Source organism: Triticum aestivum, chromosome 5B (genome assembly GCF_018294505.1).
Source record: "Triticum aestivum cultivar Chinese Spring chromosome 5B, IWGSC CS RefSeq v2.1, whole genome shotgun sequence".
Classification (NCBI taxonomy): domain Eukaryota; kingdom Viridiplantae; phylum Streptophyta; class Magnoliopsida; order Poales; family Poaceae; genus Triticum; species Triticum aestivum.
In genome coordinates this window covers 349,466,186-349,479,150 of record NC_057807.1, presented here as the reverse complement: position 1 = coordinate 349,479,150, position 12,965 = coordinate 349,466,186, and the positions used below count along the sequence as shown (strand labels likewise).

Genomic DNA, 12,965 nt, shown 5'->3' with positions numbered 1-12,965 from the left:
TGTTGATCGGGAGGGGTCTGGCATACCGCAAAACGGAGTAAACAGACCTCCTACGATCAAAACGGGGGTCCTGTTGATCGGGAGGGGTGTGGCATACCGCAAAACGGACGAAACGGACCTCCTACGGTCGAAACAGGGGTCCTGTTGATCGGGAGGGGTGTGGCGTACCGCAAAACGGAGGAAACGGACTTGTGTTGGAGCGCTACGGTCGGATTGGGGGTCCTGTTCATCGGGAGGGGTGTGGCGTACCGCAAAACGGGACTCCACGGGATACTGTTCATCTCCACTGCCAACCTCCTCCAGCCTCCACGGGCTACCGTCGACCTCCTCCAGCCTCCACGGGCTCCTGTTCATCCAGCCTCCACCGCGCGCTACTCCACCGGCTACTGTTCAACCACCCCTACATGGCCACCCCTCCACCGTCTACTATTCATCCATCCCTCCACACCACGGGGTCCTGTTCAACCACCCCTCCACGGCCACCCCTCCACCGTCTACTGTTCATCCAGCCCTCGACACCACGGGGTCCTATTCATCCAGAGGCAACGCCACCGCTCACTGTTCATCCAAACCCCCCCGTAACGCTCACTGTTCATCCAAACCCCCCCGCAACGCTCACTGTTCATCCACTCGATCGGCTTCAGTTAGCAGCAGTAGCGAAGGAATCGCTCAACCGGGTTCAGTTAACAGCCATCGATGGATCCCTCGGGTTCAGTAACACGTAGCCTGCAGTGCAATCGTTCGGGTTCAGTTAGAGCCCAACACCTCACTCGGGTTCAGTTAGAGCCAACGCCTCGCACACACGCGCGTACGTGTACGAGAGAAACGCGCATCGCTCGGCCCCCGACCTCGTACCATAACCAGCAACTCCCTGAAATTTTCCTCCCCCTTGCATCTACCACGGTTTTTTCCGTCATGGACGGCCCAAAGAATGTCATGCAGCTGCGTCTCCGGCCCGCCTAGGACGAAAAGCCCATTTTTTGTCATGATTTTTTGTCATAGAAGTAGGAGCCCACCACATCTATGATGATACCGGGTTTTGTCATAATTATCGTCATAGAAGTGTCATATGTATGACAGAAAAAAAAATTCGTTCGGCCCAAAATGTCATGGATGTGTCTTTTTTTTGTAGTGTATGTTTCGAGGAAATTCTTTTTGCCCAAATGTTGCCATGATGTTTACACTGTAGTTGCCATGGTGCTTAAACTAAAGTTGCCATGTGGCAATTTTAGTTTGTAGATCATGACAATTTTAGTTTTTGATGATGACAATTCTAGTATTTTGACCATGAAAATATTTTTTTACATGAACCATGGCAATTTTAAGTGCATGTATCATGGCAATTTTAGTTTATGGTGCATGGCAAGTCTAGTTTCTTAATTCTATGTTTTATAATATGTTAAAATTTACTTTTTAATATAGTAGAAAATAGCTGAAACATAACATGGCAACTTTAGTGTAAACATCATGGCAATTCATGTGCAATAGACATGGCAACTTTTAACAAAAAAAATTCAATGAAATATATTGATATGAGATCTAGTTTCGAAGATGTCGTCGCGAGGGATTTATTGGTGAAAACGGATCTTCAATCGGATTTTTCATTTAAGAGATAAAACATTTTAAAAACTAAAAATCCAAAAAGATTTCCACATGCATGCATGCGGTGACATGGCGTAGTCTGTATGTTATAGGGCGTGTGGACGGATTTGGCTCCCACCACACGTGTGGGCGTTAGCGTTGTCCTTGATTTAAAGATTCGGATCTCACATACATCCGAGTTCAAACACGGAAAATTTACATTGAATATTATTGCTAATAGCGAAGCAGACCTTACAGTTAGCATATACAATTTGTTTCTCTAGAAGGTTCTTTACATGACCCTCAACTACCAACCTACACTGCTATGGAATGTTTACTTATTGTTTACCATGCGACTGGCGCTGGGGGATTCGCCAAAAAAATGTTGCTTGGGGATTTTGAATCTGCAGTATTTGCTAATAAATCACAGAAGTTAAGTACCGGTGTACACATAGTACTTTGTTTATCACGTTTCATTCATCTTAGAACCATCATTACACCTGATGGATAATTTGTACCTTAGACAATGCATGAGGGTCAATCTAAGGCTGCAATCACTTGGACTTTCTACATTATCAAAGTTGTTTCCTGCCAAAATAGACACTTCACCTGAAAAAGAAAAGCCCAAGCATATTAGTGAAACTCTGAATCTGAATACCATCCTGAAGAGGACGATACCAGTGAAGGAGATTCGTCTGAGAAAATTTATAAGCACCAAAGAGTTTGAGTCCACTACACCTGCTAGCTCAAAATCTAAGGTGATAATTAATCCATCTAGTCAGGGCTAAATACGTTGCATCTTTTCTAATGCAACATAATTTTTGCCGTGCTGTGTTGTTTGATCCATTTCTATCAGAGCTTGAAGGGCACCAAGATGACTACCCAAAAAACTAGCAAGAAAAGATTTACTGACATGTCTCCTAGTGGAATCAAGTATTGGCATCCCAAGAGTACTTGCAGACATGCCAACTAATACTACAGCTAGAAGGTTGAACAACAAACTAGTACAAGATGGCGATGCAAGTAGTCAAAGAGAAGGGATGACAGACCCTACACGCGTGACATCAACGGCATCCATGTGTTTTATGGCTTGTGTTGGCCAAGCTGAAGAAATGATTTGCAACGTTGATGACCACACACAACATAGTCTTGAACGCAAGTACCAATCAAATTCCCACTTACTTTTTATATTCAGAAAAGTCTTATATTGAGTATTTCCTTGATATCTCCTTTTCTTTTTATAATTGGCATTATTGCTATCCATTTCTTATGATTAATATCATACAATGCTGACCATTGTCTTTAGACATGGCTCAGTCAAGAATATCCATAAAGTTTCATGCTCCATATGTGTATCTATTTATTCATGGTAATAATGGTGCTACAGAATTCCATGCTGCATATGTTATAAATAACCAATAATATAGATTTATTTGTCTCACAAACGCGAGACCTGTCCATTAGCTTTTATTGCATGATTAATGCACTCTTAGTAGTTGCCTTTTTTCCTGAAAATTGATGACCTTGTCCATCTCGATGAACACTTGTATGGACAATGGAAGTAATATCGTTGCCCAACCTGATGAGCACCACTAGATGGTCAACAAAGCTGGTGGTAGTGCCCAACCTGATCATCAAACTCAACCTAACAGTGTCTCTGAAGGCATGTTATAACACCTTCAATCTTTCTAGCATGCTATTTAAGATTAAACTTTTACCTGTATACTCTATTGTTCCATGCAAGGATGTATTGGTCTATTCAGTAGCTATTGTATGTACTGACTTTTATGTACATCTAAAAAACCCATAGCGATTAGCCATGAGATGAAATATTAGAATCTGAATCCATCAATTCAATCATATATGCTTAATCTAAATCATAAATTTACATCCTGTTTAGATTCTAAATTTAGCAATTCCATCATATATGCTTAATTTCCTGGACATTCGTCTTGATATCCTTCAAGTCATGGTTATGGAATGCAATATGATACCATTGTGGGCACTGCTTGTGATCGGACCTGGCTTTGCTATTGTATTTGATCTCTAGTTTCTGCTGAGTTTTTGCAACTGCATGGCAAACAACCATTTGTAGTTCCTTGTGCTAAATACCAAAAGAAAGTGATTTTTTACTTACTTGCACTGCACCCAGAATTGATTAAGCTTGTGAAAATGTCCCATTACCATTGTTCATGTGTTTATCTGCTATATTGTCAACTAATTCACCTTGTGAGATCATCTACTGGTGCATAGATCACTAGCTCCTCTTATCACTTCCTTGCGCTGTCATTCTCTCTTTGATTGTTGTTTCCATTCAACCACTAATATATTGTCTTTGCTATTTTCTTAGCTTAATCAATGTTGTTTTTTCTTATTTGTAGATATACAATTACTAGAGGAGCAATTGGAAAGGGAAACAATATAGGAGAAAGTCTCAATAGGATCAGTCGATCTTGGCGAACCGAAATGTAGCTCATCATTCCAGAAGGAAATATAAGGCCAGAGGTACCTCTTTCTTGCTGCAAAGTTTTAAATTGAATGCATTATCACTATCAGAAACCCTATGCATGTGCTTGAGCACTAGAAGGATCTAAGAAAAAGGATAGCGCTGGATCATCCGTGACTTTGTTGGCAAAGTTGCTGTAAGTATAGTCCAGGCCTTTCCCCTCTTCCATGGCTAGCAATATGTCAGTTATGAGATATTGTGATAATTATTTATTGTCTTCCTTCTCGATAGATAACTTTTCATATGAACACAGCTGCACCAGTTATGAAGGCTTGTACCCAAATGATGAAGTCTGTTGTCTGTAAAGTGACGCGGGCTCAAACAAAAGTATTTTAATCCATTCCCATCCATTTCGGTGATGAGAATTTCTCTTGGCAAATCAATGACTAATGACCAGTTGAATGCCCCTGTGGGAAGCTGGAAGGATCCAAAAAAGATGGTATATTTCTTCCTGAAAACCAAACTCTTGCTTCTACACGCTAACCTACAAAGTGCCTTACATGTATTTTGGTCTTTTGATATAGGAGGTCTGTGAAAATAATAAATCTAACTGAGCTCAAGTTTAGTTTCATGAAACAACTGGTTTGCTTAGCTGCCCTGTGCACTGTGATAATTTGGTAAGCGAGACATGTGGTTGTGGACGTACACCTATCCTATCAACTTTTGCTTCTACATAGTTATTGTATATAATGTTTCCATGGATTCAACAAATAATGTTGTATTTCACTAATGGTATCTTATTTTACACAGATAAATTAAGTAAAGTTCATTGTTGGTATTGTACATGTTTCTTCATAGCTACCAAATTTCAAGCAGCGGTAAATACAAATGTAATCTTGTTGTGTATATGTTGTTTTCAGGGAGAAAAATACAAAGATGACGAACCCAGTACATTGGATTTGTTTTAGGAGTGCCACTACAGCAGCAAGAAATGCTACGCACCGAGCTGCAATTGCAAGTCAACATTCAAAGATTTTTAATGGTATCACAATGCCTACCATTTTCTATAGATCCAGTAGTACAATAATCAATAATTGTAAAGTCAGCCTATAAGAAGTAGAAGAATAATTTAACCTTGAAAAAATTGAGCATATATCACTTTAAAATGACTAGATTTCCTTTCTGTACTATTATTTGTTTCTTACATGAATATGACCTATTTGGCAACTGTTAATAATTTTACGACACATTAATATATATATATATCTTATCTACAAAAACAACAATTCATACCTGCTCCCAATATATTTTATACAGTTTGTGCAGTTTTCATGATTGTGTATCATGTATGCCTATGCTATATTTGTTTCCATCAAATTTTGGAGGATTACCTGAACATGAATACATGATCTTTTGCATAACTAGATGTCTATCTGTACATACATAGTCACACCACGCCTCCACATTGCTAGCCACATACATAGTGGGATCAAACCCAGGGAGATCACCAATTTTTCTTCTATTCTTGTGGTAAAGTTTTCTCATAATATTATAACCATGCTTCTTGCTTGCACTGCTTGACTCAAATGGAAAAGGTGTCTACATACAGAAGATGCACAACAACCAACCTCTGAACAAAATTCTAGCTGATGTGCTTGCCAAGCGCACCAATAAGACCAGTTTTCTTCCAACATGTGGGGATCCAACATGAGTGTGAGGGAATTAGTGGAAGCAGCCTTGAAGCAGAACTTGTAGCGGAGAAGAAAGGAAATGCCGAGCTTCGCGCCTTTGTTGATACCTTGACTCAAAGACATCAAGGATCATGCAAGATGAGAAGAACATGAAGAAGCAAGTTGAGATGGATGTGAAAATTGAGTTTTTGCTAGCCAAATGCGATCAAGTTCAGTTATAGGTTAAGGTGGTTGTTGAAGCATAGTATTACTGGAAGTTGGTGCTAACATGTGTAATCTTCTACTGGTGCCATGCTTTTGCTGATGATCAAGTAATGCTTTGCCAGCATGCATTCTGTTGATGGATGAATGAATGCAAGCATTTTTATTAAGGTAGTTTGTTGTACTGGAGTGATGGTAGATTCATGTTATGCTGGATCAAAAATTGATATTGTTGTTATATGTGTTATATGTGATCTTATCTGATGCTAGACAAGAATTAATATTGTTTCTTAGGAAATAATTTATAATAGAAGTGATATTGAATGGATTGAGATTGCCTGACAAATCAAGCCGAAATATGTACTAATTGAAACAGTAATGCGATGGGCTGAAATTAGGTGGCAGAACCATACATGTGGAAAAAGATTAACAGGCCGGACTTGAGGCAATAGGCTAACGGGTTGCACCACTAGAAAACTGGCTAATGGGCTGGACGTGAGAATATAGATAACAGCCCATACAATTAGAGAATGGAATAAGAGAAAAATGCATAATGGGCTGGAGAATGAAACTGGTTAATGGGGTTGGCTATGCTTGGAGTAGTGGGCTAAAGTCAAATTGGGCCGGTCACAACATGGGCTACGCAAGCAGCCACATCATGCAATCTGATAGTACTTGACCATCATAGAAGCTTGGCCTGGCCTAGGATGGACGAGCCTAGGGATCATCTGTGATGGTCAGGAACCATCATAGATTTTGCTAATCTGTGAAAGTTCTGAGATTTCGTCACAGAAACCAATTTATGATAGGGAATACATGATGGATTTCAAAAACATCATGACTGGGTGTTTGTGACAGTTTGCATGTTGTTTGTGAGGGTTTGGGGGCGTCATGGATTAACGTATTTCTTGTAGTGACACTACATATGCATGGGTATATGTGTAAAGAGGCAATATCGGTGGACTGAACTGCAGAATGCCAAAATAAGAGGGGGATAGCTAGTCCTATCGAAGACTATGCTTCTGGCAGCCTTCGTCTTGCAACATGTAGAAGAGAGTAGATTGAAGTTTTCCAAGTAGCATCGCATAGCATAATCCTACCCAGCAATCCTCCCCTCGTCTCCATGTGGGAAAGCGATCACGGGGATGTCTCTGGAACTTGTCTGGGTGTGTTTTATTAAGTATCCAGTTCTAGTTATCATAAGGTCAAGGTACAACTCTGGGTCGTCCTTTTACCGAGGGACACAGGTATTTGAATAGATAAACTTCCCTGCAGGGGTTCACCACATAACCCAACACGCTCGATCCCCTTTGACCGGACACACTTTCCTGGGTCATGCCCGGCCTCGGAAGATCAACACGTCGCTGCCCTACCTAGGCACAACAGAGAGGTCAGCACGCCGGTCTAAATCCTATGCACGCAGGGGTCTGGGCCCATCGCCCATTGCACACCTGCACGATGCGTACGCGGCCGGTGAGCAGACCTAGCCTCCCTTATACAAGAGAAGGCGTTCCAGTCCAACCCGGCGCGCGCCGCTCAATCGCTGACGTCAAGAAGGCTTCAGCTGATACCACGACGTCGAGTGCTCATAACTGTTCCCGCATAGCTGGTTAGTGCGTATAGGCCAGTGGCCAGTCTCAGATCAAATACCAAGATCTCATTAAGCAGGTTATTATGAAGTAACCGCGAACGCCGACTAGGGCCAGGCCCACCTCTCGCCTAGGTGGTCTCAAGCTGCCCTGTCGCTCCGCCTCAAAGTAACAGTCGGGGGCCGTCGGGAACCCATGCCCACCTCTACCGGGATGGAGCCACCTGTCCTTCTAGCCCCCACATCGGAATCACGTGCGGGTACTCAATGAGCCGACCCGACTTTAGTCACCATATGTATAGTATGTATATATGTATAATATATACCCGTGATCGCCTCCCCAGTGATCACGGCCCGATAGTATAGCAGGGCAGACTGACAAGAATGTAGGGCCAGTGATGATAAACTAGCATCCTATACTAAGCATTTAGGATTGCGGGTAAGGTAACAACGACTGTAGCAACAATGACAGTCTATGCAACAGAATAGGAGTAACCGAACAGTAACATGCTACACTACTCTAATGCAAGCAGTAGAGAGAAGAATAGGCAATATCTGGTGATCAAGGGGGGCTTGCCTGCTTGCTCTAGCAAGAAAGAGGGGTCGTCAACTCCGTAGTCGAATTGGGCAGCAGCAGCGTCGGTCTCGTAGTCTACTGGAGAGAAGAGGGGGAAGAAACAGTAAATACAATGCAAACATAAGCATGACGATGCATGACATGACAATGAGCGGTGTTAGGTGTGCTCTAATGTGGTAGTAGGTGACACCGGCGAAAGGAGAAACATCCGGGAAAGTATCCCCGGTGTTTCGCGTTTTCGGGCAGATGAACCGGAGGTGAAATGTTGCAGGTTCACTATTCTAGGGACACGTGGCAGACAAACGGGCTACGTATCTGGATTCGTCTCGTCGTTCTAAGCAACTTTCATGTACAAAGTTTTTCCATCCGATCTACAGTTTATTTTATATTAATTTTAAAATATTTAATCATTTTTAAAATTTATTTAATTATTTTACATCAACATTATCCAGAATAGTGTATGCTGACGTCATGTGCTGACGTCATCATGACGTCAGCAGTCAATAGGGCATTGACTAGGTCAAACTGACGTGTGGGTCCCAGCTGTCATTGACTGTTAACTAACCTAACAGATTAATTAACTAACCTAAGTGATTAGGTTAATCTAATCTATCTATCTATCTATCTATACCTATACTAATTAGCGACTCCCAAGAAATTACCATGTTAATCAGTAAATAGGAACCGTTAATCTGGTGGGACCATGTTATTACGGTGCAGATCAACCGTAATTTTTTTTGGATCAACCGTAATTTTTTTAATATATAGATCAACCATTTTTTTGAGTGGTAGATCAACCATATAAATCAATTACAAATCCCAACCGCATGCTATCACAATTGCACGATATATCTACTCAGTATATAGTCATCAAAATTGTGTAAAAAATGCCCTCAAAATCCCTTAAAAAAGTCTATATTCTCCACGTCTCTTACTCTCCATGTAAAAAAAACAACCGTGTGCCATAGTCTCTCCTCCTCCCCATGGTCTCCTCCTCACGTTCTCTCCGAATAATTGATGATAACCCCCCCAATTCGTGTGCCTTTGATCATAAGCCCCCCTTGGTGTCACTGACATGTGGGGTCCGGTCCCACATGTCAGTGACACAAAAGGGGGCTTATGATCAAAGGCACATGAACTGGGGGGGTTATCATCAAATGCCCCCGTTCTCTCCTCCCCATGGTCTCCTACTCCCCATGGTCTCCTCCTCCCCAGAGAAAGGAAATCAATCATATCTCTCAAATTGGAGCAAAGAAATTAGGAAATTGATCTGGTGCGCTCACGCCATGGAATCTCTCATCCTCCTCCCATGGATAAAACAAACAAAACTCTCTCAAATTGGAGCAACCAAGTTGGGGAATAGATCAGGTTTGTCACTTTTTTTGTTTTTTTTTCCTGATTTAACATTTGAATCGACCTTATCTTTTCAATTGCATTAGGATTCATGTTTTCTACTGTGTCCTTTAACAGTCCTAGGATTCAATCCTAGGTTTGCTGACGTACACTCTTTGGGCACTTCGTGGAGATCGCGACGGGGCAGAACCAAGCCCATGCCGCCATCTTATAAATTAACTGCAGCCTGACACAAACAATCTACACATCAAGGAGGCTCCTGTCGGTCGTGAACATCGCCGCTGGTGAACCTTCTCCTGTTTGGTACAGTTTTTCAGAGATTGTTTGTTTTGTTGGTTAATTCAAAATTTTAGGGTATTTACTTCATATTGCTTATGAACTTCATGATTGGCTAAGAAATCTTTCTTCGCAAGTGAAGCCTTGGATTTGCCAGAGACTAAGAAATTACTAAGCAACAAAATTATGCTTGCTTACAATTCAAATTACTTATTGTTGCTTTCTGGCCCAGATCTGAGAGAGATTATTTGTTTCGTTGGCTCAATCAAATTGTTAGGCTTTGGACTTCATACTACATGCAAATTGCATGGCCACCAATATGTAATCTTCTGAAAATTGTGTTTTTATAGGTCAACTTCTTTTGTTTACCTTCAAAACAATGGCATACGATATGCTCCATGAGATTAGCAATTAGAAGGATTCCTGGAAAGTCAAGGTCAGAATAATTAGGCTATGGGATGCCATTAATCTCAACAGCAATGAACTTATTAGCCTTGACATGATACTACTTGATGAAGAGGTTAGCTTAATGATGAAACTTTATGAATTTCCAACATAAATACACTATTGTGAGTTGTTGTAGTTACTATAATATTGATGCATCTTCTCGCTGCACTGTAATGTTTCAGGGTACTATGATACATGGCAAGGTAATGAAGCATATGGTTAACAAGTTCAGACCATTGATCCGAGAAGGTTTAGTCTACATGATATCAAATTTTAAGGTTATGTCTGCAATGAATTTCCGCCCAGTTGAAAGCGAAAAGGTTCTAAATTTCCTGCACATGACAAAAATTCAAGAGATAAAAGGTCAAAAAAAAATCAAAATAGCAGAACAAAGCTTAACGTTTCGTACTGTTGAAGTTCTTTCCACAAGAGACAGCCAAAAGATTTACTTATCTGGTATGATTTAATTTGTTTCAATTATTAACTTCCATCTATTATGCATATTAATACCACTTTATTAGCAGATGTCATTGGCATAGCAAGTTACATAGGACATATTGAAGAAACACACACAACCCATGGGATTTCAAAGATTCGAGATATTGTGCTTCGGATTGAGTGAGTACACTAAAAACAATTAGACAAGTACAATTATCGTGGGTGCTAATAGATATTTCTCTTGGAATATACAGGGATCAAAAAATTAATATTAGACTATGGGGTAATAAGGTTGGTCAAATTGATGAAGATTCATTGGGGCGTGTGGTCATCGTAACATCAACTAATGTTAGAAAACTCAAAGGTTTGTATTCGTATTAACAATGGGCAAGTATTTCTAAGCATGTCTTTTTATATACATAATCTAATATATCAAGTGCATGCAGAGTACTCGCTGTCATCTACAGGTGCGACCAGAGTTTACATCGATTTGGATATCCCTGAAACAAATGAGCTTCAAACAAGGTGAAACAATTTTTTTGCAGTAATATGAAAAACATGTTCTACTACATACATGGATACTTATCTCATGCAAAACAGGTATTGCTTGCAAGATGATATGGTAGAAGAAATAGAGCCGGAAGCCCATTTGCAAGGCACAATTCAAGAACAGGTGCTCTATAACAGAAGAACCCTAAAAGAAATAACTGAAATTACATATGAATCTGAAAAACAGGTATTTATAGTTAGTATTATATTATTTTCTCATAGATTTTTTGTGCTAATTTAACCTATAATGGACAGGAAAAGTTCTATACTGCAGAAGCAATGATTAAGTCAATTAATACTTCACATGAGTGGTACTACATAGGATGCCGTAAATGCAACAAAAAAGTACAGAAACAAGGGAACCACTTCTACTATCCGAAATGTGAAAAAGAACCTGAGAAGATATGTCCAAGGTGAATTTAATACTATCTCATTCTTTAGTTAGTAAATTAACCTACACTAACCACATGTTCCATTTTATTACTAGGTACAAACTGAAACTAGAGATATGTGATCTCAGTGCAACAACAACTTGCACCATGTTTGAGGCAGAAGCAAAAAAATTGATTAAGCAATCTGCAAGTGTTTTGATAGAGAGGGATGATTGTGATATCCATGAGCAGACAAAACAAATCCAGAAAATATGTGGGCAGAGATTGATTTTTCAATTCAGATTGAATGACTATAATTTGAAGTACGATTATCAAGAATACACTGTTCATAGAATCTTTTTCATAGATTCTGAAAAAGATACATCAGTAAATCATTCAAATGTTGAGCAGGTATCATCTATTTCTACTACAATGCTCTATATTATTTTGTATCTGCATGCCATATTTTATAATGAATGTTGATGGCACTTTACCCAAATTGAAATGTTTTGGTATAAGCCCCTTACTGACACACCCAATGTCTTGAATGGGCAGATGGAGGATGATAAACCCATTCTAACAGACACTAAAAAGACTAGGAGGACTAGGAACACACGTCATGTTGTACATTCTGATGAAGAATCAGAAAATCTGGATAGTCAAGAGAAAGATGAATTCATATCTGTTGTTGATAAGGAATCTAAGAAAAAGGGAATTCAAAAAGATAGCCATGTATGTTTTTTGCTGCATTTGCTTATTCTTTCATAGTTCTGCAAGTCACTAATTGTTACAAATGATTTGGCAGGAGCAAGCGGACAAGTTATCTGTTATGAAAGCTATAAAGCAAGAACTAGAGGATGGTGAACCCACCATTAACTGGACTAAAAGGGGTAGGAGAAGTAGCACAACTCATGTTGTACACCTTGATGAAGAACCAAAAACTGAAGGTAGTCAGGAAATAATGAAATCAAAATCTATGGAAGCAGGCCCCAAGAGGAAACGCGCTGTAACTCGCAAATGTGCTGGTATTGATAGAAAACAAGTAAAGAATGACCGTGAAGAAGAATCAGAACATGCAGGTACTGTGGAGCACAATGATTCAAGGCCTAGGACAAGGCGTAGTTGTGTCAATAAAGAATTGATGAACAAAGAGATTCAGAAGTGTGGTGTATCAAGAACTCGAAAGTCAAATCGTTGATTAGTGGAAATCCAATTATTTAGCATGTAATAGAACATATAGGAGCATCAGATTTGTACTTCATATGAACATCATTGTTTAAGATTGATTTTAGTAAATGTAAATGCGTACCTTTGTGTTAGTAAAGTCATTAGTGAAAATCAGCCACATGGGGTGGTACATCAGTTTTACAAAAAACATTGTCATTTACCGTACAGATATTAGCGATTTTCACATGTTCATCCGCTACAGAATAGGCCTCTCGACGAC

General features: G+C 40.0%; 1 protein-coding gene and 1 long non-coding RNA gene across 5 annotated transcripts; both read left to right on the top strand.

The window, feature by feature from the left end:
- The first annotated feature begins 1,747 nt into the window (after positions 1–1,747).
- On the top strand, positions 1,748–6,157 carry LOC123111812 (uncharacterized). Its single transcript, XR_006454763.1, has 2 exons — positions 1,748–4,704; positions 4,948–6,157. It is a non-coding gene; the product is annotated as an uncharacterized lncRNA (long non-coding RNA).
- A 3,082-nt stretch (positions 6,158–9,239) lies between these two features.
- Positions 9,240–12,837, top strand: LOC123116107 (uncharacterized). Of its 4 annotated transcripts, none has more exons than XM_044537112.1 (12): positions 9,240–9,452; positions 9,574–9,740; positions 10,064–10,233; positions 10,343–10,616; positions 10,685–10,778; positions 10,853–10,962; positions 11,045–11,123; positions 11,199–11,334; positions 11,403–11,560; positions 11,635–11,929; positions 12,074–12,250; positions 12,324–12,837. In XM_044537112.1, exons 3-12 carry the CDS (start codon positions 10,213–10,215, stop codon positions 12,714–12,716), a joined length of 1,737 nt encoding a protein of 578 aa, XP_044393047.1. In that variant the 5' UTR covers positions 9,240–9,452; positions 9,574–9,740; positions 10,064–10,212; the 3' UTR covers positions 12,717–12,837. The 4 variants fall into 4 exon arrangements, with proteins under 4 accessions (XP_044393047.1, XP_044393048.1, XP_044393046.1 ...); XM_044537113.1 differs by having other exon boundaries at positions 9,253–9,452; positions 9,555–9,740; positions 11,199–11,271; XM_044537111.1 differs by having other exon boundaries at positions 9,253–9,452; positions 9,555–9,740.
- The last annotated feature ends 128 nt before the right edge of the window (positions 12,838–12,965 follow it).